Raw genomic sequence first — 24,414 nt, 5'->3', positions numbered from 1 at the left:
CAGCCAGAGAAGTGGCCAGACTTCCTCACCGACCAGGATGGAGACACTGAGCTAGCGCAGGGCTTCTCAAACTTTCTCGTCGACAGCTCAGCGGGCATCTCGACAGATCTCTGGCTCAAATGGAGAGTCTGATTCGGCCGGTCTGGGGAGGGGGCTGGGGCTGTGCATTTGTTAACAAGCCCCTCGGAGAAGGCGATGCAGCAGTTTGGGGACCACCCTGGGAGGAGCAAGGGAAGGGTGGATGCTTGAGCCTCCCCTGCCCGCCCCGGCTCCCAGCCCCACATGCCCTCCTGCCCCTCCAGGATTTAAGTTTCTACCAGCCAAGAGGGAGATCCAGGACTCTGGATCTTACCCCACCCCCCACCTGCGTACCCTACCGCACTCTGTACAGCGTGAAGCTACCAGGCAGGGCTACAAACGCTGCCCAAAGGCACCCCGCACCTGAAAGCAGAAGGCAAGAAAGAAATCCTGAAGCTAAAAAAATTCCTGCAGGCATTTCAACCTCATCCTGCCTCCCTCTGTCTTTTGGTTTCACTCTTCCGCGGGGGTGCCCAACTCCGGCCCATCTTTCGGCAGAGAAAAACAGACAAAGGGTTACTCTAGATTCCGGTTGTCACGGACGGTCTTACAGCAGAAGTCCACCCCAAGTTCACCTCCACCCCAGCAACCCCGACAGCAGCAGCAGCAGCTTCTTCGCCACGGACCATGTGCCGCACTGTCTTGTGCGTGCGTTTTGAGGCGCAGGGAAATACACACCATCGTGCAAGGCTTGTGCCTGTACGGAAGAGGGGCGCTCCCTTAACACACTTCTTAAAACCTCTAGACTGGAAACGAGCAACTCGGCAGTAGCAAAATAGCCCCTCGTTATTCAGACAGCAGAGATGGGGTTTTAGAGAAAAATAACTGTTGGGAATGGTACCAGCCCCAACTATGTCCCCTCTCTTCATTTTTAAAAACAAAAAAGGGTAGGGGGTGGAGGGTGGGATCTGTGAATGAGCATCCGTACTATCCTCAAGATCTCCATTTAGAGACTGCAGAAGTACCAGTTCCGGGGAGAGATGCCTCAGCCTGGCCCACAGGAACGAACTCAACCATGCAATATTGATAAGCAGACTTCAGCACAATGTGGCCGATCAGCCTGGAGTTTTACCCAAACGCCACTATCCCCACAGGGCAGAACCAACCTGTAGGGGCCTTATCCAAAAGGCAGCTTCTGCCTAATTGAATCTCCCCAAACTCAGCCCTCAGCCAACAGAATACTGGTCATTTATTAACTCAACGGGGAAAGAGGGCGGGGATGTTGGGGACCGGTGAGCTGAATTTCCAATGGCTGAGGCGCATATTTTCCCAAGCGTGCGGTCACATTGTCTTTTCCAAGCCTCTTACGCTCTTTGACAGGCGTGAGTCCTGATACCAATTAGTTAGTGATTAGCACTGATGAACTGATTTCCAGTTCACAGACTTTTAAAAAATAGGTTGAAGTTGTTCTCTTCTGCCTAGGCTGCAGTCTTTTCTGGTGATACGTATTTCCAAGCATCTAACAATACGACACAGGGACAAAAAACAGGGTAGGCGTAGTACAAGGCTCACAGCATTAAAAAAAAAAAAAAGTCTCCAGCTTGATGTGCCTCCCGTTGTAAGATGACGCTTTCCCAAGCTACAAGGAGGAAGACAAATGATCAGTGCACACCTGCTCCTAAGTATGGTTCACTGCTAAAGAGACGGGGCCTTAGAAAACCATGAGGCTCAGCCTACCATTACATCACCGCGCTGAGCTAGCTCCTCATTGAAGCCCAGGCGTGGGGACCAGTGAGGAAGCCCCACATGGCACCCTGTCCCTACTACAACACCCAGACCAATCCCTGCTAATCTTTTAATCTACACATCAGTGGCTCTCAGGAAGCAATCACTTTCCCTACCGCCCCACCCCCAGATGCCCAGAAAATACTCTTTTCTGAAACACATTCTTCTTTTCGGGAAAGTAGAGCAGGTAAGCCTGGGATGTGGAGGCCCACCTCGGATGCTGGCCTGACCTGCTGAAATGTGCCCGGCAGCCAGATCTACCCAATAAGCCCCATCCTCCAGACATGCCTGGGAAGGAAATGGATACGACCATACAGAAATGGCAATACTAAGGATTCCAGGATAAAGGCCTCTTCTGAGCACATCAGCTCTGTGGTTTGGAGAAAAGATTGGATTCCTGAATCAATGCAGTCAAACCCTGCCTTGACCAATGGACCAATGACAAGACTTCCTCTGGCTTGACTAATAATAGCAAGCAGCCTTGTCCTCCACAATGCTCACCAGAGTGAGTATACGGATGCTTAAGCTAACAGGACTGAATGTCTACCAGCCATGATCCACACCATCTGCCTGGCCAGCCGACTGGCTGCCCCTAAACTGGTCTGTCTCCATGGGCACCAAGCTGCCACACTCAAGGGTTCTTCCCAAGAGGCCCTTGTTGATGCCCGGCTGTTCCGTTGCAGGAAATACCACTGTGCTGGGGGTGCAGAGTTAAGATGCTCATGGCAGGAGCCCCGGAACATGCACTGGGCCGCTGAACAACTGAAATCGAATGCCAGAGGGTCATTTCTGCCGGGTGGGGGGCAGGCGGGGACAGTCCTAGGGCTGCCAGACGCTCATTCCAGAGGGAGGACTAAATGCTAAAAGGAGCAGCCACCAGGCAAAGCCATGTAAGGCTGCCGAGAACCCTGGGCCAGCCCGGGCTCCAGGCTGCATGGGCATCTGGAGAGGCGACACTAACAAAGCCCAGGCAGCCTCTCCTCCTCCCGGGTGGGGGGGGGGGCCCTCCGGGCGGCCCCGCGGAGCACTTACATTGCCTCGGAAGCCTCCAGGTTCGGGTCGCTGGTTGGGACTGGCTGCAGGGACTGCGACCCTCCCATCCTCGCTGCGCCCTGGCGAGCAGACTAGCCGCGAGCGGGGCCAGCGTCCTGGCGCGATTCCTCCAGCCGGGAGCCGGGACGGACCGGCCGGCGGCCGGGGCTGCTGCACTGCAGATGGGAGCAGCTGCTGGCATCCGTGGCGGTGGCGGCGGCGGCGGCGGCGGGGAGCTGCGGCTTAGGGCCGAAGCCGGAGCCCGGGGAGCGAGCGCCGCGGAAGTGTGCGCGCGAGTGTGTCCGGCGCGCGCCTAAGAGTGTGCGCGAGTGTGGCCGGCGCGCGCGGCTCTGCCCGGGGCGCGCGAGTGTGAGCGTGAGCGCCGGTGTGGTCCGAGTGGAGCTGCTCCTAAACCCCCCGGCAGCCCGGCTTCGATGTGTGACACGGTGATGTCATCATCGCCGAGCGGCCCCGACGCCTGCATCTTCACAAAGCTCCAGCGCAGGCTCCGGAAACGGGGCCGGGGGAGGGAGCGCGAAGACCCTCCCTCTGCGTGCGCGCCGCCTCCCCCAGCCTCCCCTGCCTCGCCCCGACCGACCGCATTGTGTGGCTTTGAAATGCAAACACACTGCGGGCTGGGGAGCCCGGGGCCCCAAGGAGGGAGGGGCGTGGTGGTCTCCGCCGAGCTGACCGCAGGGAGAAGTAGGGGTATTCTCCACCGCCCCCCGCCCCCCCCCCCCCCCCCCCCCGGCTGGCTCATCCCTCCAGAAGGAGGGGAATAGACTTTCCTCGCACCAGTGTGTGTGTGGAGGGAGAGAGGGCAGGTAAACAGGCTGCGGCGGGAAATGTGCAAGATGTGTGCGGTTTTCCAACTGTCCCCTTCTGCCTCCTTAAGGCCGGTGGCCAGACCCGGAGCCCGATGAGGCTTGTACCAGGGAGATCCCAGGGCCTGGCTCCCTGCTCACAGGCAACCCGGTCCGGCCTCCGATTCGCTCACACAATTGGTAGGGGGTGGGCAAGGTGGAGAGAAAGAAGCCCACGGCCTGCCACAAGGTCTGCAACCCCACCTTTGGCCACCAGGTGAGTTCTCCACGGAGAAGCCCTGAGCAGGTGCTCCCCCTAACCAGAGGCCAGGCAAGCTGACAGGCCCGTGTCAAGCCCTGAAAGCCACAGGGTGACCAGGGAAAAGACAGCCTGCTGTGACCTACAACCAAAGGGCCCAACTCTGTGATTCCAAACACACCCCATCACCGCGGCCCCCGCCCTGGCTAGGGCAACAATGCCCAGCTTGCCAGGTCCCCCGCCTGGCTCCAGCTAGCTCAGAAAGGCTCAAGGCTTGGGCTCCGGGACCTTCTCACCAAAAGCTACTAGAGAAGGGTTCCATCTCTCACAGGTTCGAAAGTTTGGGGCACTCCTGGGAGCCTGACCATTTGCCCCGGCTCTACTTTTAATGCAACTGCACTGTGCGCTCCAAACACAGGCTGGCAACCGAATTAAAGCGAGCCCCTGATGATAAGCTGAAAACCCTTCTGCACTTTCCCGGCATGTCTTCACCCCATGGCACAGTAAGCTTAAAATGCATCTAAACTGTGGCCAAAAGAAAAATAAAACGAACACAGAACTGCTCAAAGCATTTAGAAATTTCCTCCAATACCCTGAGTGTTTTCTGAAGCTGTGGCAAGGATGTTTGGCCAGGGACTTTTGAGGTTGCCGCTCACAACGTCAGGATAGTTCTAGACTTCGTGGCCGACTGGCTTTCTCCTGTGCCTGCTTAAGATTATTGTCAAACAAAACGCCAGAGAATCAAAACTGTTTCCCAGAACAACATGAAATTTGCAGGAAACCCGGAGGAGGTTTACTTTTGCGTTTCGATGAAGGCAGCTAATGTCAATCTCGCAGGCAGGGTAACTGTCTGGGTGGCCCGATGAGGCTTGCTCTGGAAAGCACGTCCTGGGCAGCCATCACTCACTGTGGGCGCAGGGTGGCATCTAGGGGCAAAGACCCCACAATTTGTTCGCCTCCGGTACCCTGAGGGTTTGTTTCCCGCCAGAAAGCAGATCTCTTGGGCCCCATGTACACTTGGGAGTCCAAGCAACCTTACTGCTTGGAGCTGAAAAATTTCATAAGCACTAACCTAGACAAGATTTTGAGCAAAGCGACCCCTTCCCTGGGCACCAAGGGATGGGCTTTAGCCAAACTCAGCGCTACAAAAATGAAGAACCACAGTCAGAACTCATCAGCTTTTTGGTTCACGACACGTGAAAGCAGAGAACCATCCAAAGGTCCTCACCCTCAGCAGGTGAGGGTTTGCCACAATAACAGGAGAGGCCTTTGAAATGAGACCAGAATTCAAAGCCTGGCGTCTTCTTCATTTGCGGTATAGGCTGTAGCCAACCCCTTAACCATCCTGAGCCCTGCTTCCTCAGCTGGCAGAAGAGGGAAAGTGTGGACTTTGCAAGGTATTGGGAAATTAAAGAAAATTTTATGTATGTGTGTGTATATATATAGGGTCCCAGGACCAGGCCCCTCACTGGTGCTGGGCAGTGTTAGCTTTCTTTCCTTCTTGACGAGAAGCATCTTCCCCTAAACGAGTGCCCTTAAGGAAATAAGGAGGCGATAAAATGAGATCCTCTTATGTGGAATCCCAACAACTCAAATGTCATGACACAGTGACACTCCACTTAGCAGGCTGCCACCGACTTAGTGATGCCAAAAAACGCCACCAAGAACACGGGGAAAAACAAATACGATGTGGGCACCGGTGAGGTGGATGCCACAGAAGTCCAAACGTCACGAGTCTTGTGTGCTTACAGAAGAACTTCTGACATCTTCGTTTAGGGCCTCTTGATGCTCAGCTGGCACATGATTAAAACAAATTTGGTTACCTAGTAATTCAGCGGACAGAAAACGTCAAACTAAAAAAAGCAGGGGAGGGACAGCGACTCCAGAGGACAAGGGTCGCAAGGGCCTGCTGCTGTTCAGGCGCTCACGCTCCCCTCTCTACCTCTCTCTCTCTCTCTCTCTCTCTCTCTCTCTCTCCCTCTCCTTATTTCGGTTCGGGTCATGATCTCACGGCTCGTGAGTTTGAGCCCCACGTCAGGCTCCGTGCAGGCAATGCAGAACCTGCTTGGGATTCTCTCTCTCCCTCTCTCTCTGCCCCTCCTGCTCGCTTTCTCTCTCTCTCTCTCAAAAATAAATAAACTTAAAAGAAAAAAGCGAAAAGATACACAAACCATTCAAGCCAGACCAAGGAAACTCAAAACAACAGCAGCCCAGAGCCATCATCCGACCCAGCGTCAATGCTCTGTAGACCCAGCCCCGGGTCACGGTTTATCACAAGAACTGCATATAACACAGACGCCACCCCCTACACCCCACTCCTGCCTCACCCCCCTCCCTCCCTCACCCCGTCCCACCCCAACTCGTTCCGCAAAGGTTAAATCGTGGGTTCGCACAGCGAGAAAGCACAGATTCCATCTGAAATTACTAAAATGCCAGCGGTTAGCACTCCAAGTGCTCACGCCCTCAGCTATCCACACCTGCAGTGAGCACCCACCCGGCCACGCTATTGTCTGCAGCTGAGCCTACAGACGCCATGCACGGTTCCCCTCTGCTTACTCCTGATCTTTCTTCTGGAGGTGCTGCCTTCCTTCCCATCTCTTCATTGCCAGCTGGTTCTCCAGACTTTTCCCTGCCCCAGGCACAGCGTGTTCCCTCTACAGCAAACCAGTGATCCCTGAAGCTTCTAGCAGTGGCTGCAATGAAACCGTGAACACAGCCCCTCTTGGGGCCTCTGGATCACCGCACGCATATTCCAGGACCCTGCTGGCAAGCTAAGTCCCCTTCGACCGGCCCCACTGCCGACCCTCCTACTCATGTCCCCAAGACACCCTCGAAACCTGGATAAATCGAGGGATGCACCCATGATTTCTAAAACAATTAGCAATTCAACACATATTAACACCCTTGCCATGTACCTGGCCTATAAACGTTGAGTAAGACAAGTCTGTCCTCAAGTTACTTACTGACACATACCAGAAAGATCGGCCGACCTGCCAAATCTCTGTACCTGAGAGATAAACTATGTGCTAGAGACTTTTAAATCCCACTGGGCCAACAGTCAAGGTGGGGGAGCAAGTTGAAACACCTCTGAGACTGCAAGAGAAACAAACTTGGGCCGCTCTCCCTTTGCCTGCGGCCTCGGAGATGTCTCCAGTTGCCATAGCAGCCATGCTCTCCAAACAGGACCGATGGACCCCTGCACTGCTAATTAGCCCAAGCACACATGCTAAAGAAAAGTAGGTCAGATCACAGAAAATTCCATCTGGGGAACGCTAAGAATGTAAACACAGATGAAGGCCCAGGTCCTGCTTCTTCAAGTTGCTGGCCTTCACCGCCATCCAGTACACTGTGGTGGGGGCTGCGGGCCGCTGCCCAAAACCGCGTGAACCTTCTCTTTAGGGAGCCGGCTCTGACTGTACTACCACCGCCTGCTTGCGTCTTGCTCCTCCGTCTGAGGCCCCCAAAGTCCAACCCACATCACACCACTCTGTGCTTGCTGACGTCTCCCTAAGGTTCCAGTTGCTGGGAGCTATTCCATTTCAGCCCTTGCATGTGGCCCAAGTTCAGCGACCACACGCGAACGTGAGCCCGAGACCAGCACATCCGGCCAGCAAACAGGACCAGGTGCGGGCACGAATGGCACCCTGCTGGCACATTCCCCACCAGCTCCAACAGATCCGGGATCCTCGTCCCCGGGCGTGGGAGACACAGCTTGGATGTCACACGACCTTGCTCCAAAAGCTGACCACTGCCTTCGGGAAGAAGTCCCAATTCCATATCCTGGCCTTGATCCTGTGACACGCTCCACCCTGTACTTGAGCAGGGCCAGGGTCCTCCCTGTGACCTCGCTGCCGAGCAGGCGACCTCCCCACCTTCCCCAGCTCTCTCAATGCCTCCCAGGTATCAAGCCGCAGCCCTGGGCCAGCTCCTGGAAGGGTCAGTCCCAGCCGGCCCTCAGACTTCTCTCGACTGCTGGCAGGTGGGAGCCTTGGTGTATCCTTGTCCCATCCCACTTTATCTGTGTGTCTGCACCTGCACTCTGCTCTCCAGCCACACGGTGTGCCCGGTGTGCCCTACGTGCAGCCAGGGCTCCATAAACACATGCGGCGTGAAACCTCAGAGGGCATGGGCAAAGGTCCTGGCAAACGTCTTCAATCGTTTGATGAATAGAGAAGGGGGAGAAGACTGATGGGTTCTATCAATCTTCTAGACTCCAACATTCAACCTCACATGCTCACCCTCGGGAGCCTGAGTGGTTTTCTTGGGCTGAAGCGCAAGCTCAGGTAAAAATCCCATCCCTTCCAGAAAGTTCTCTCGCGTTCTTCTTGGAAAGGGCTGCTCTACTATATGTCTTCCTCACCATCTTCACCATATCCGCATGAGACCTTCCAGAGTTCCTTTCAAACAAAGAAGTTCCAAAGACTACTCTTCATGGGGAACATTCTTTCAATTCTGTCACGACAGAAAATGGAGGCTGTGGGTTTTACTGTTATGCCCAAAGAGGCAACCCAAAATGAGCTAGAAATCGGTCAAGAGAGAGGGGACTCACTTTTGTTTCTAAATGAAGAATGCAGGTTGCAATTTTAATCTTTGATTCCTACAAGAAGGAAGGCAGGCTGATGGGGGAAACCTCGGGGGCTATGAAAAACTTAAGTTAGTGCCAAGAAGTCTCATCACATGAGAAAGGAATTAGTGGCAAACAATGCACATCCAAGACGACGAAATAAGAGCCTCAAACACCTTTCTTCCTTTACCAAATCCATTCAGCTCTTTTGAGATGGAAGTTGTAGGAGATGCTCCTGAGATAAACTTTCTGGAAAATATACCCTACGTAATTTAAAAACAAATTTTTTTTAAGTTTATTTATTTATTTTGAAAGAGAGAGAGAACAGAAGCAGGGGGGAACAGAGAGGGAGAGAGAGAAGATCCCGAGCAGGCTCAGCACTGTTAGCACAGAGCCAGCAGGATGCAGAACTCAAACTCACAAACCGTGCGATTGTGACCTGAGCTGAAATCAAGAGTCAGATGCTTAACCGACCGAGCCACCCTGGTGCCCGCTCTACCTAATTTCAAAAAGGATTTAAGCTTCCAATTCAAGGGAGCAAAAAAGAGGGGCACCTGGGTGGCTCAGCTGGTTAAGCATCCGACTCTCGGTTTCAGCTCAGGTCATGATCTCACAGTTCGTGGGTGTGAGCCCCACATAGTACTCCGTGCTGGCAGTGCAAGACCTGCTTGGGATTCTCTCTCCTTCTCTCTCTGCCCCTCCCCTGCTCCCCCCCCCCCCACTCAAGAAAGAAAGAAAAGGAAAGGAGGGAGGAAGAAGAAACTCAGGTAGAAAAGGTGTAGAAAAGCCAGAGGGGGTAAGGTTATTCCAGAAACCCTTGTTGGAATAAGTTGCAGTCTCCCAACAGCCAAAGCAAAAAGGGAAACGATCGTGATCCGTTACATAATTCACAACACCCAGTAAGTTTAAAAAAACAAAAGTCACTCCGCGGATGAGCAGGTGTTTCTATGACTGACACTCTCAACATATACTTTCCTGTGGGTCCTCTGCCAAGAGCCCATGAATATGGTGGCCCACGCCTTCAACAACACCCCTCCAATTTCAAAGCCTGCTTCCACGAGCAAAGCAGCAGCTACTCGGCTTCCCCCCCCCCGGAATCGGGAAAATCAGAAAGCGAAGAGGTTCGCAGAGGATATGTTTCAAGTTGCCCCATCCCTCGGAGAGGGTCCCCACCATCCATGTTGTCACGGCAACACGGTTCTAGAAGAGGAAGCAAAGGTCAGCGTTACGAGGGTTCCGCCAATGAAACAATGCCTTGGAGCCTCAATCCCCCCTCAAAGAGGGAAGGGAGCCTGTCTGGCTCGTCTCTCAGTGACTGTCGGTGCGAGCACGATGCCACCAAGTGCAGAGGAAGCCGTAAATTTAGCAAAACATGCAGGACACCGTGAAGTCACTGAACCCGATTCTGCGGAAGTGCTCAAAAGCCACCCGAAGCCGTGACAAACGGCATTCTGTGAACGACTGAAGAAGAGACACTCAGGAAGGTGAAGAAGGCGGCTTCAGAGAGGCAATGTCAAGATCAAGGAGCTGAAAGGAGCCCTTCAGAAAACTGTTTAAGCCCCTGCGTATTTACAGAGAAGGGTCTCGGCTTCAGCAGCAAGAGTCAAATGTGAGGTGAGAACACAGCCCCGAAAACCTGTCAGAATAATAGGGGCAGAACTCTTTGTTCATTCTAAATATTAACATATGGCTATCATGAAAGCCTACATCTTAAAAAAAAAAATGAAAGCCTACATCTTGTTAAATATAAAATAAGCCATTTTCGTAATTTTTCACGTGTTTTTTTTTTCAAGGTAAAGTCGCAATTAAACCTTTTCCCCGCTCGGGGCGCCTGGGTGGCGCAGTCGGTGAAGCGTCCGACTTCAGCCAGGTCCCGATCTCGCGGTCCGTGAGTTCAAGCCCCGCGTCGGGCTCTGGGCTGATGGCTCAGAGCCTGGAGCCTGTTTCCGATTCTGTGTCTCCCTCTCTCTCTGCCCCTCCCCCATTCATGCTCTGTCTCTCTCTGTCCCAAAAATAAATAAACGTTGAAAAAAAAAAAATTAAAAAAAAATAAATAAAATAAAACTTCTCTCCGCTATTCCCATACAACTTGGACTTAAGCAGATGCGTTTTATGTGGCCTTTCTCAGGTAACAGTTGTCTTTAGATAATCCAGGTTGTTCCTATAACTGCCGGTATACGCTAGGTTTAAGATCACAGGCAAAAACAAACAGGGTGGCCCAAGGTGGACATCGGGCCAAATAAAACTCTGACCTCCAAAGTTCAAGCCCGCCCTTAGACACAACGTCAAGTTTCGCTCAGACCTGGGAAGAGAGAAACGGTGGACTTGCCTGGGCCAGAGGTGACTGCCTCTGCTCCAGATCAAGAACATCACCAGTGTTACCCCTCCTTCTTCTCGGGGAAATCTTTCCAAGAACAGAAAATTCCATAAGCACTTTTCAGCGCCTGTTAAGAGAGATTAAATACTGTACTTGGTTTGAATGTTGATGTGTTAATCCACTGAGTTCCTCTAGAGCTTAAGCTTAAGGTTTTAGAGGTTACTTGGTACCAGGGAAGAGAAACATTCGGTTGCAAGGAGAGCGGGGATCTCCCAGCTGCCCAAATCAGCAGCAGGCTGGTTTCTGAAGCCAGACTGGTGAAAGAGGTTGCGAACTTTAGGCCCCGCCACCTGCAGCAGGAGAGGGGTCCTGCCCGGGGCTCCAAAGAGGCCGGTCGGGGTGGAAATGCTCCCAAGATGAAAACACAAACAGGTGCAGCCAGAAGCTCCAAGTGTCTCACTTCTTCTCTCACTGTGAGCAGAGAGTGGGTCCTCGTGGCTCCCCAGCAGGAGCTCCCCTCGCTAGGCAGGGCACAGGGCGGCTGGTCCGAGGGGGCACGACTCTCCGTGCCTGAGGAGCAGTGACACGGAGCCTGCCATGGGGCTGCCCTCATTGTGAGCGGTGCAGCCAAAGCCAGGCGCCGAGGACCAGAACTGCTGACTCAAGGCTCCGTGACAGAACAGAATCCAGAACGGCTGGGCCAGAAATAGCATCGTGAGCACCTACTGATAGCATAATTAGCATAGCGTCTGAGGCGTGTGCTGTGCACTGTGTGTGTGTGTGTGTGTGAGTGTGCACAGACGTGTGTGTGTGCACGCACGCGTGTGTGCGTTACCAAGCCCTAAAAATAATTCCCTCTTTTCATAACCTTCCCAGCGGGCCTGTCTGTGTAATTCCATCCTCACCCTGTGTAGTCGTCGCTGGATGCAATTAGCCTGTAACTGTGTCTGAAGATAAGGGACTATTTTCCCGACATACTCAGGTTTTCAGGAACTGATTTGTCCACGTGAAGACAATCTTTCCCTGACAACAGACCGACCCAATTCCTGCCTCATCCGCTGACTTTAAGGAAGCACGTGTGAGAGGTATCACCGGGTTTCCTAGCCAGCTTTCAGAGGCCGGGTACGTATTCAGTTTTGACGCAGAATACGCGCCCGCTATATTTACATGGTTTTGCATCTCTTGAAGTTATTAATCCAGAAAGAGATGAAGGGTTTCTCCTTCGCATGAGCATTTCCACGGTGCAGCGACTGCCCAGCCTGGGAACATGCCTCTGTTCTCCAACACGGCGTGGCTCCTTTGTTTCTGGGAGGTCAGCAGCTGACCAGAGGGGCCTGCTCTCACCCCTTCATCCCAGGGTAGCAACCCCCCCGCCCCCCGCCCCCCAGCGTCCTTAGCATCTGGTTTCTCCTTAGGAAACAAGTTTGGGCAAGGTGGGCTCCTGGAGGGCTGAAGCCACAACTCCCATATGCCCCACGGAATGCCCAGTGCTTAGCCCATAGCTGGGCACATGGGAGGCTCTTGGCCACTATGCGGACACAGGGATGGGTGGATATCCGGGTGGACAGACCCGTAATCAGGGGCACAGAGGAGAGAGGCCAAAACTGAAATTCTCTCCAACTGAGGCCAGAGCTTACGGAGAATCACGGAAATGATCCTAGGTCTTCCCACTGCTGTCACATGCAAAGCCCAGAGCCACACCCCCCAGCTTCCCGACCTCAGCTCCACCCCCCCATCCCCCCATCGACAAGTCTTGCTTTTCCCGTGTGTGATTTTGGTGGGGAGGGGAGGGTGGGGTGCCCAGGAATGAGGTTTGAATTAAACTCACTTCCTCACTCACCTAATTCAGAAAGATTAATGGATAATAGGGGAAATTTCTCATTTACCTGAATCCTTAAACTGACTCAGAGAAGTTACTGAACCCCTCTGATCCTCAGTTTCCTCATTTGTGCAGTAAAAATCAACAGGACCTTCCCACCAATGGGGATATTGCAAGGTGTAAGTGAAATAACATACAAAATGTTCTTAGTATAGCAATGCCAGGCATACAGCAAGCGCTCAATACACGTCAGCTGCGGCTACTGCTGTGCTGTTTCACGGAACAGCAAGAAGTCATTCTGTCCTGGGGAGCACTCAGTGTCCCTGCCTCACCGACTCTCACAGCATCCAGGGATACCAAGCCCAGAGCTCCTCATTCAGGAGGAGGGGTTAGAAGCTGGGCAGGCTTCCTGGAGTAGGAGGAGTCTGCTGAGACACCCGACCCAAATGGTTCCCACCACAACTTTGCTCTCAGAGCTTGTAACTTCAGGCAAGGTCCTGACCTCACTGGGCCTCAGTTTTCCCATCTTTAAAACGGGGACAATAAAAAGGGGGAGGGAGGGAAGCCCCCATCTTTCTAAACCTGAGAAAGGTCACAGGATCCTATGGTTTGCAGAGCCACCAGGCAAGGATGCTCAAGGAGATGGATTTTTAAAGTCAGGAGAAGGGGCACTTATTCGGGGCACAAAGTGGGCAAGGCATCCCCAAAGAGCCGGCCGTCCTCTGCCTTGTAGCCAGGACATGAAAAGCTGGGACTGCATGCTGGGTGGAACTACATGGGGAGTTATACCCCTGCCCTCCTGAGCCCCATGGAGAATTACACCCCTGCCCTCCTGAGCCCCATGGGGAATTACACCCCTGCCCTCCTGAGCCCCATGGGGAATTGCACCCCTGCCCTCCTGAGCCCCAGCCTTGGGCTGCACAGGGAGGAAATGCCGGTGCTAAGCCCAAGGTCCTGGGAGCCCCCGCCTGGAACCATAGCCCAGCCCAGGAATCGCTGTCCCTGCAGAGTCCCCTCAGAAGTATGGCCCATGTCTGCAGGGTCAATACTGTATCCCCAGCAACAGCTTGTGAGGCCTGCACAGAACAGAAGCTCAACAAACATGAGGGAGGGAGGGAGGAAAGAAAGAAGGAAGAAAGGGAGGGAAGGAAGGAGGGAAGGAGGAGGGAAGGAGGAAGGAAGGATAAAAGGAAGGAAGGAAGGGGGGAATGAAAGCCGCAAAGACAGATTCAGAGCCTCTCAGGCCCCACAGCCACTGCCCTAGTTCAGTCCACCACCACCTCCCACCTCGGCCACAGTACCAACCTCCACTGGCCCCGTGACCTCCAGCCTCTTCTCACCATCCAGGTTCCCCTTGGCCATCAGAGATTTTCCCCACCCCCAAACTCAGTCCTGACTCTCCCCTGCTTTAAAGGGGAAACAATCTGGGGCTCCTGGGTGGCTCAGTCGGTGAGTGTCCAACTTCAGCTCAGGTCATGATCTCACAGTCCGTGGGTTCAGGCCCCATGTCAGGCTCTGGGCTGACAGCTCAGAGCCTGGAGCCCACTTCGGATTCTGTGTGTGTCTCTCTCTCTCTTTCTCACTGCCCCTCCCCTGCTTGCACTCTGTCTCTCAAAAATTAATAAACGTTAAAAAATTAAAAAAAAAATACCGGGGAAACAATCTTTCTTTCACACTGTGGGTCCCAGCAGACTCCTCAGTCTGGCTACAGGCTCACCCCCAAACCTGACCACCGCCCGCCATGCCTGCGTCCCTTCCTGCTAACCTCACTACTCGGCCCACAACCACCTGTGTTGCCCCCTCCAGTCCATCCAGGCCTCTCCTGACCCGCTGCCTAAATCTGCTGGGCATCACCACCTCCCCCCCGAGGCTGCGGTACACAGAGCTCCCCCTCCCTGAAGTACCTTTTCCTTCTTCACCCTCAGCAAACACCTGGAAAACCCACGAAAACACGGCTCCCCCCCTTGGAAGCCTCCCCGACGCCTCCAGGCAGAGGAGACTCTCTTCTGGCTCTTCTGTTCTCAGCCAGTTGGAGAGTTTACTGCTGTGTCGTCTCCTCTCCCCCAGCACTCCCAGCACTGATGGATGTCAGGGGAGAGCCCGCATTAATTAAATGCCTCCCATTTGTCAAGCCCTGAGCTACATTCTTCACATACCTCATTTTCTCCTCACAATTACCTCCAAGATGTGGGTACTACTAGCCTCGTTTTAAAGATGGGCAAACGACAGCTCAGAGAGGTCAAGTAACTTGTTGAAGGTCACACAGCTCATTAACGGACCAGAGGCAAGTCTCTGCAGCTTTATGCTCCTCCCCCCGCACCACATCACACACGGGATATGGCTCAGAATCAACCCAGGACGTGTATGCCGAGCGGGAGGGTGGATGGACGGGCGGATGGATGGACATATGGCGAATAAATAAAGCAGAAGACCCCACTATATGATCCACTTAGACTGAGAGCACTCATCACTTCCTGCAGCTGCTGTAGCAGGCCTGTGACTGCATCTCACGAGCTAAAGAATAAGAGAAGCTGACTAACTGACACTGGCAGGAGCCATGCTAGGCGGGGAAGGGCCCTGAGCCAGGCCTGTGCTGGTGAGAAGCCCTTCCTCCATCCCACCTCCCTGGGGCCCTGTCTTGGATTTCGGGTCTATTTCTCCACCTCCCCTCAGGCAGTCCATGACCGGCCTGCTGCTGGCAACCCCTCTCTTCCCACCTCCAGCTGGGGCTGGAGGCTCCAAGGCATATGCTTGGCTTGGAAGAAAAGCCAAACTCGAAAACTAGCACACAGCAGCCAACATAATATGGGACCACGGGGGTTACCAGGAACGGAGGGGGAGCTCCCAGACCCCGCTGCCCTGAAACCCTCCACCTTCTGGGAGCTGCGGTGGGCACCCCCGGCCATGCCCTCACTGGCTCCTCACCGAACCCCATGTCAGGTCGGACTCCCTTCCAGGCTGCCCTAGGGGTCACAAAGCTGATGCTCTGCACTTCCTCCGGGGGCACTCCAGAGAAGCCCCGCCTGGCTGCCCACCCCTCCTTTCCAGAAGAGGGAAAAAGAACTATGGGGCTAGGGTCTCCGGCCCCACCCCTCCACACCTGCTCTGCCCAGACGGAGGCGGCCAACTTCTACCTACTCCCCTGGGGAAGGAGCGGCCTCCCTCCACTGTGCTCCTCGGCCGAAGCCAGCAGGGTACAGCTTCTGGACAAGCCCGCCCAGCTGCCCCCACACCGGTTCCCATTCCTGAGACGGGCCAGCGGCCCGCAGCCCCACTCGGATGGCCTGTGCTGGTCCCGCCAGGAGGGTGATGCTCTACAGCATACCCGTGCCCGGTCTGCCCTGGAAGAAGTGGGTCTTTCAGGCAGGAGAATGACTGTAATGACAGGTGGCATATGTAAATAAGGAACGAGCTGGGTCAGACCCGAGTCCGCTCGGGGAAGCTCCTGTTGCCAGAGAGCCTCAGCCTCAGCAACCCGACATGTTTAAAACACAGAGGATGGTCCCGACCCCACCTGCAGAATTAACCGCTGAGCTGGGAGCTCGCACATGTGCTGGCTCCGAGGGCGAGGGCGTGGAACGCTTTTGAAGGGGTTCACGTCTCTAACCTGGGGGAAGAGGGTACCACCCCAGGTGGGGTGAGGGAGACATGCAGTCCAGCTCCTGCCAGGAAAATCCCTCAAGTCCGGGAGGAGTGTGGAGAAATCTGAGGCTGCCCGATGCAGGCAGGGCCCGGGGGACATCTCACCAAGGCCACCTGCCTGTCCCCCCCTCCCCAATCCCAGGCTGCAGTTTGGGGCGGCATTTCTCAGGGGTGTTATGCCCTGGGCCTCCTGCATCAGCATGGGATCACTTCCTCCTTGCAGGAAGCTGCTTCTTAATCTCATTTCTTCCAGGTCTTTCCAGGCAGCGCTTGGCCAGGCTTCCAAGTTACCAGTTCCTGCGGGACAGCTGTCCCCGGCAGGCCGACAGGCAGGTCAGTCAGTTCTGAACAGGGATGTTGTTTGCTCAGGTTCACCCCCCTTCCCCCGCCGGCACAGGTACCAACATACCAGGCTCTTTGCCACAAGCCTCCAGAGGCTCCAAAAACCCGTGGTCAGCTGTAGCTGCCTTGGCATGAGTGAGGGCTTTGGACTTGTATTGCTAGAAATTCTTTATCATTGACTCTCTGCCTGTCTGCAGCCTCTTAGAGCTCACCACTACAGGATGCTGTCTAGAATGCTCTTATGGGTCAGGGGGTCTGCTGAGTGTGGAGGCTGCAGAGGGCAGGGCCGGAGGCGAAGGGAAGGCCAGAAGCCCAGCCACCGCAGTGGACAGCGTCCCTCCCAGGACAAGCCCTTTGCTTCAGACAGGGTTGCACGCGGAGCTCTCTCTCCTCCCCGTGGCCTCTCTCAAAGTCACATCTGTTCTCCCAAAGGCTTGTGCCCTAATGATTACCAACGGGGATGGGGGAAGGGAGGGGGTGTGAAAATTCCCAGAGAAAAGCCATTTGCACTGGAAACGTGGGGTTGTGTCATCATTTCCACAGCAGCCATTAGAAGCAGGACGAGGCAGCAGGAAGCCGCCCAGCATGCTTGCAAGAACAGAACATCTGTCCGTTCGGTAATAAGATGTGCCCTGGGCCTTCTTTGTCAAGACACCAGGCCTCACTGCCCCGCCACTCCCCTCCAAGCCCAAAGAGGAAAAGACAAAACCACAGAGGTGGGGGGAGCGGGGAGAGACTGCACCACGCGTGTGCACGGCGAAAACACAAAGAAGGCACGCCAGCTCCAGCAAGAGAAGTCTGGCTGCAAATGGGAACAGATGCACGACGTATCTCCAAACCATGAGACCAATGAGGACCTCAGACTCTCCGGCCCAGGCTCGTAAACAACTTCCATTTCAGCAAAATGAAATTTTCATCTGGGCGTTTTTGAAACTTAAGTTGAGAACCTCCGGGACCCACACCAGAGGGGAAAAGACAAGTTTTATTTGGATCCCTGGATCTAGGCCACAGCCCCGTGGCTAAAAGCAGCCAGGGAGAGAGAGGACTTAGCAAAGTCTGCAGGTGCAGTGGAGGGTGTTTTTAACCGCAGCCACGCCTGGTCTCGTCTTGGCCCTGGGCAGGACACAGAGCCTCAGGACAGTCTTGGTCAGTGCAGAATCCAGTCCTGCCCTGCCAGGCAGCTAGAGAGAGAGCCTTTAAAAATGCAAATTTGGGGCGCCTGGGTGGTTCAGTCAGTTTGAGTGTCCGATTTCAGCTCAGGTCATGATCTCACGGTCTGTGAGTTCGAGCCCCGTGTCAGGCTCTGTGCTGACAGCTCGGAGCCTGGAGCCTGCTTCCGATTCTGTGTCTCCCTCTCTCTCTGCCCCTCCCCTGCTCATGTTCTACCTCTTAAAAATAAATAAACATTAAAAAAAATAAAAACAAAAATGCACACCTGATTGTATCTCTATCCTGCCTCAGGGCTGCTGGACCCCCTCAACATAAAGCCCTGGGAGCCAATGAATGGCCCAATGGCCAAAGCTAAGATACCTTGGTCCAAAAAAAAGAATAAAGTGTTATTTTATTATAACCCAAAGTATAAAATAGATAACCCCAAGTCCACATTGATAGAAATAAATGAGTCAATAAATCAGTAAATGGGAACTGAGGTCCCCCAAGGAAGAGGGATTCTGCCAGCAGATGGCCTTCAGACTCGGGCTACAGCTTTGGCTCTTCCCTGGCTCTCCAGCCTGCTGCCCCTACCACCCCCCGCCCCCTGAAGATTTTAGACTTGCCAATTCCCCAGATTCACATGAGCCAAGTCCTTAACACGCGTTTCTCTGTCTGTATGTATATATACCTCCTATTGGATCTGTTTCTCTGGAGACCCCTGATAATACACTCACTCACGAAGGACATCCCCATGGTGACACAGACACCTGCCTGCAGGGGTAAACTCCACATCGGCTACAGCCCAAATTCATGGCATCACAGATACAGATTGTCAACACCTTGCTGGTGCCACCCCCGATGGCAGCTGAGTCCAAGGCCTAGGGGGAAGAGACCACCTGGCCCCTCCGCTCCAGCAACCGTGGAGGGAAAGTTTAGTACAATACCTGCTTAAGTCCTTGGTCAGACCCTGGCAGGAGAGAGCGGAAGCTTCTACTCCATCACCAGCTGGGGCAGAAGGCAAAGACACATGTCCTGAGGCTCGGGGAGTGAGATCCGCACAGGCAGCAGCTGGGGAGGTGCTGGGGACACAAAGGGAGAATTATTCCCAGTGGAACTTGGCTCATTAATGGCACATTCATCAGGCCCCCTCACCCCACCCAATTCACCCCACACATGTGGGATGGGCTGTTTAAAACCCAGCACAAGGCTTCCCTCAATCCCGGGCCCGGTTCCCTGGGGCCTTTGCTTAGACACAGTGGTGGCACCCTCCGGTGCCACAGCCCCCTGGTCAGGCGTGGATGCCTCGTGTGTGAGGTTTCAGCAGAACCTGGTGTTTCCTTGATGGAGGCAGTGCGGGTGCTCAGGACACTCTGTGAGTTGTCTTGTGTGATTTTTCTTCTGGGGAGGGGACTTTTGTATGATCATTTCGAATCATTTTTTATAGGCAGTGAATTCTGTGAATCGAGGACTACGATACAGCTTTGCAAACGCCCTGGGATACACCCCCTAAAATCCGGGGCTGATAAAAGTCAAGGCCAAAAGGCTGACAGGTAACCAAGGAACCTGCACCAGGGACCTGTGGGGACCCTTTGAGAGGTTGGGGGCGGGGGGCGGGTGCTCAGAGAGCTATAGCAGAGCAGCATCCCACATTCAGTGGGTGAGCGCCCCCTGCTGGACATCCAGGGAAATACCCGGAGTGCAGAGAGGGCCCCTGGGTACCCACCTGCAAACACACCCTCAAGCAAAGAGCTCAAAACAGGTTTGATGTTCAACTCTGGCAAAAAGCAAGGCTCGCGGTGCCGTCCACAGACTAAAGCTTGGGAACAGTTTTCGGGGCGGGGGGGGGGGGGTCGGCCCTCCCAGCCTCCCTCCAGCCGTCCACTCTGTTGCCTACAGGGACGCTGGCAGGGCCGAAGGCGGCCCAGTTACAATTATGTGACTCAGCACCAAGGGCCTGAAACCAGGCCTGAGGTTGGAGCCAGGGTCTGAGGTTTCCGAGCCTCTGGTAGAGGGCTCATTTCTTCCCTCTGGGTGGGAACTCCTGCAGGAAGCCCCCCGGATGGCAGAAATACAGGACCCCTGGGTCTCAGTGTCAAGAATGTTCTGCTAATTTCCATCCATCTCCACCAGCTCCAGCTACGTGGTTGGCCTCCTGGTGTGGAGCACAGCTGCCAGGGGCGCCCTCACACCCCGCGCACTCTCGCTCCAATTCCCCGTCGCTGCTTAGCAGGTACTACGGGGTCCGCCTCGGCCTCAACCCCCGGTTCCACCGCCCTGGCCCTCACGTGCTCTGCTCCCACCAGGCCGGCCTCCCTCAGCGCCTACAACACGCGCCGCCTGGGCTGCTCCTGGACTCGCAGCCCTTCCCCAAGCCAGCAATCCCTCAGCCTCCGCGCCCCGGCTTGGGCATTACTAATCGACAGCCGCAAAAACAGCAGAAGCTCAACCCCACTGGGAGCTCGGTCTGGTGTGCCTGGTCCTGTGCGCCCTGTCCCTGGTACCTTACGGTAGGTGGCCGGTCCAGCATGCCCGGCGCCGGGTACCTGGTCCTGTGCCAGACACTTTACACATAGGACCTTGAATAAGCCTCACAACAACCCTCTGAGGCAAATGTCACCACCCCCCACTTTACAAAGAAGGAAGGAAACTGAGGCGCAGAGAGTTGAGGTTGCTCAGCCGAAGTCATATAGTCGCAACATGTAGCCAGGCCGCCCGCAGTGAGCACTGGATTAACAGGCAGAGGGACAGGGAGAGATGGAGTGTCCCAACTGGGCACGAACAGGCCGGGTGTCAGGAACAGAGGCAGAGCGGGAGCCCAGGATGCCTTCTTCCCCCGTGTAATGAGGAGAAAAACAGAGACCAGAGCGTAACGACCATGGGTAAGCCTGGAGCAAGGCCAGTGCACAAGTGGACAGAAATTTACTAGTCCCCGATTTCGGTTCCTACGGGAGTGACAGTGCTCCCTCCTCGGCAAGCCCCGTAAAGATCTGGTTTGATTTAATGTGAGCTGGAGGAAGGCGATACAGACCGTGGTTCTGCTGTTTCCAGAAAACTCTGGGCAGGGGAAGGGCAGGGGAAGGTTTCCGTCTTTGAAAACGCTGGCGGAGAGAGTGGGAGACGCGGCCTGGGATCTGTGGCCCCAGAGCAAAGCCAAATCCATGGGCGAAGAGCACTGACAGTCACACTCCGCTGAGGAGCGTGCCCACAGGTGACAGGTACTTCCCTGCCCTGGGAACACTGGGGGTCCCCTCGGATCTAGCCTGGAGGCCATGGAGCCTGTGCCCTTCACCCTCCCTCCTGCTGGCCCACCACCAGGGCCACACCCTTCCCGCACCAGGCTCTCTGAGCCAAAGGTACCAAACAAATGAATCAACTGCTCTGTTAAGAACAGAGCCCCCCCTCCCTCCCTGCCTCCAGCTGGCTGCTGGCCCATTGCCAGGGGTCGGGGGGTCAGGCCCCAACAGGGAAGCGCTCAGTGACTCAGACCAGCGCCAGAAGCTGGGATTGTCCTCATCTCTCCATCACCCCTTCCTGCTGAGTCACCTCCTTCTCCTTCCGGAACCTCTCTGTCCCAGCCACCTCTGCTGGTGACGACGGCTACGACCTCTCCGAGCAGGGCTCCTGCACATCCCGCTCTGCCTGCCTCCTCTGTCCCCTCACACCTACCCTCACGGTCACCAGGATAACCCAGCTCGAGTTCTGATAAGGTCCTTCCCTGCCCTGCCTGAAAGCCTCCCAACTTTCTGCAGCCTTAGGAACCCAGGTGAAAAAAACTCCCTGGCCTCCCACACCCCATCTCTGTCCCTGTCCCCTCCCAGGTTTGTCCTCTCCCTCTCTCTGCTCCAACCCCACCAAGCTGGCCCCCTGACGCTCCAGGCTGCTTCTGTGCCTTGGCTCAAGCAGACCATGCCCCTGAATGCCTATGTCTCTCGTCCCCTCCCAGCCCACCCCATAATCATCCTGAGGGGCCACCAAACTACCCCTTCCCCAGGTGGGGGTAATGTGCCCATCCTGCATGGCCAGGCTGGGCCCGGCCCCACCTCTGAGCACCTCGTTTTCAGCTAAGGTGTCCTGCTCCCCTACTAAAGTCTCAGCCACTGTGGCCTCTCCAGCCCCCAGCACGGAGCCTGGGACGTGAACAGTGCTCAACACAGGACAGCTCCTTCCCTGCATCCCCAACACATAGGCCACCGACAGCAGGACACCTGTGCAATCTTCTTGGAATCCCAGTCTGAGGCAGGACCAGTAACCTGACTCGAGGGCAAAATGGAATGCAAAGTGAAAATGCAGAGCGCCGCATTCCAGAAGGATCAAGAATCTCAGGATGGTGACAGCACACCATTGAAATAAGCACAGGGCCCTGGGCGACTGTCTGGGTGGCCTGCCCACAGGGCCAGCCCTGGTTCTAGACGCCAAGCAGGAACTTACACAGGGTCCCTGTACTGCCCCCCACCCCACCCCGAGCCTGAGCTGCCCCGGGGGACAGCGTTGCTTGACAAGGTGGGGACAGTTCAGCCCCTCTGTGCCAGCTTCTGTCTGTACCCAAGCCTCCCTGACCAGCAGGGGCTCGTCCTCAGACATCGCGGTCAGGGAGCCGGGCCCTTGGCAATGGCCAGCACCCCAGCCAGCCCTCAGCAGGAACTCCCGGACGGCCACCGAGCCGGCACAGAGGAGGCCAGGGCACCCCGATGCAGGCCTCACACGTGAATTCTCATTTCATTTCTGAGCGGTACTAACTTTCTCTTGCCTCGACTTCTTCTATAAAATGGGCCGGGGGTAGGGTGTCTGAAGGCCTTTTTAATAAAACTCTGAGCTCCCTTTTCTCATTTAAGGAATTAATGTTTTCCAAGCCTTAGTGGAATAACAAAGAAGCTGAATTCACATTCACAGCATGTTTATCTTTTCGGAAGATGAAGGAAATGTTGATTTAATTTAAGCCTTTTTTGTTCAAGAGAAGAGTTAAGAAGAGGCCACATGAGCCACCACACCTCCTTCCAGCAGACAGACATGACTTACTGATCATGGCACTCTTTCCTGCTAGGCTCAGGTGGACAAGACCTTAGAATCCTTCCTAACGCAGACGGCGAGCCATGGCTAATGGCCAGACTTCGCCATCTCCGATTCAGTGTCTCACCCAGGTCCCCACAAACAACAACTGGTCTCCTAACCATTTGGATGCAGTTTCCGCCCCACACAGGAACCAGAGACACACGGACGATGTCCATCCAGGGCTTGCATTCAGCCTGACAGGCCTGTGAGTTCAGCCATGGCGAGATGCTGCCAGGTAACTGTTACCTTTTGATTGCCTGTTCCGGGCTTTTGAGTCCTTCCCGGCAGATCCCCCACTGACCTGATAGCGAACTGCATTTCGGAGATCGGCCGGAGGTGCCAAGCTAAGCCCCTGTCCAAAGACAGACACCAGACTGACCTGGCAGTCATGGAGGGCGATAATATCCCCCAAACCCCGGGCAGAACACAGCACATCCTGTCGGGCCAGATGGGCGACACCACCTTATCTCCCATTTCGTATCGCCATCTGGAAGGTATTAGCACAACAGGCTTTCCTCACAGGCTCTTGATTTTTTTCCTTCTTGAATTCCCAAGTGCACACAATCACGTAACAGGGCAAAGGCTACGGCCAAAGACTCGATTCAGATGGAAAGCCAGATACAAGCTAGAGGGGAGAAAGCACTTTGACACTGTTGCTCTGGAGAGCTAAGCTCGGCCGGTCCGGACCCCGCACAGCAGGCCAGCAGAGGCCTGTGTTTCCCTCCATAAGACAGTCTCAGCAATGGGAGATACACTCCTCGGAGATGCAGCTGCTGCAAAGCTTGAGTCCCAAGGTGCCCAGACAGGCTTGCAAACTGGCTGGAAGCTCCCAGGCAGGCCCCTCGAGCTATTTCTAGTCTCTCTCTCTCGAGATAAACCAGCATGTGAAACTCAGCCCATGCGAGAGTGTGAACAGGCCCTAAACATCCTGACCTTCACACGTTCAACAAGGGGGGCTGGCTCCACACAGTTAACCCTGAACTGGCTTATCAGTTCCTTCCCAGAACATTCTTACCCTGTGTCCCTCCACAAAGCAACCCTATGTTCAGAGAAGGCAAACTGCTTTTGAGCTTGACCCAAGCAGAACTCAGGCTAGCCAATAAACTAGAGGAAAGGCCATAAACACCACCCCAACGCCATCCGAGGGCCTTTGATCTGGGTCATGAATCCCCCCCAGTGGCCAATGGCTCTGGAGTTACAGAGACTGCAGAGAGGGGCATGCAGAGGACGGAGGAAACTGATCTCAGGTGGCCAAGATGTAGCGATTTATTCAGAAGGGAAAAATCTACCTACACAGATAAATTTGCTCAAGATGCACGAAAAACCAAAACAAGGACAAGGTCACGTGTCCGTCTGAGATATGAAATTGGCAGTATTTGAACCCTGCCAACATGGCAAGTTATAAGCTTCCATGTAATAGTAGCCAGCTACTTGGAAACTCAAAGGCCCTGTCCGAGCATTCAGATGCACCCCAATTTACTCAGCCAACTGGGTACTGGCTACATCAACTGGATTCGTAAACATGTACCTTTAACATAGCATTTATCTATTTATTTAAGAGAGAGACAGAGAGAGAGGGAGAATGTGAGTGCGCGAGCAGGGGAGGGGGCAGAAGGAGAGAGAGAGAATCTT

At 54.7% G+C, this 24,414-nt stretch overlaps 1 protein-coding gene across 23 annotated transcripts in view; it reads right to left on the bottom strand.

Moving 5' to 3' along the window:
- TACC2 (transforming acidic coiled-coil containing protein 2) overlaps window positions 1–24,414 on the bottom strand; it is a 210,728-nt gene that overhangs the window by 78,958 nt on the left and 107,356 nt on the right. For 17 of the 23 annotated variants that reach the window (XM_027063276.2, XM_027063278.2, XM_027063280.2 and 14 more), the window contains one exon: window positions 18,678–18,812. The exons of 4 other annotated variants lie outside the window; for them this stretch is intronic. In XM_027063276.2, the coding sequence (XP_026919077.2) occupies window positions 18,678–18,812 (135 nt within the window). Of the gene's footprint in view, window positions 1–2,835; window positions 3,543–18,677; window positions 18,813–24,414 lie in introns of those variants that run through there. 2 more of the 23 variants (XM_027063286.2, XM_027063283.2) reach the window with 1 other exon arrangement.

This window comes from Acinonyx jubatus, chromosome D2 (assembly GCF_027475565.1).
Source record: "Acinonyx jubatus isolate Ajub_Pintada_27869175 chromosome D2, VMU_Ajub_asm_v1.0, whole genome shotgun sequence".
Lineage (NCBI taxonomy): Eukaryota > Metazoa > Chordata > Mammalia > Carnivora > Felidae > Acinonyx > Acinonyx jubatus.
This window is presented reverse-complemented; position numbering and strand designations above follow the sequence as displayed.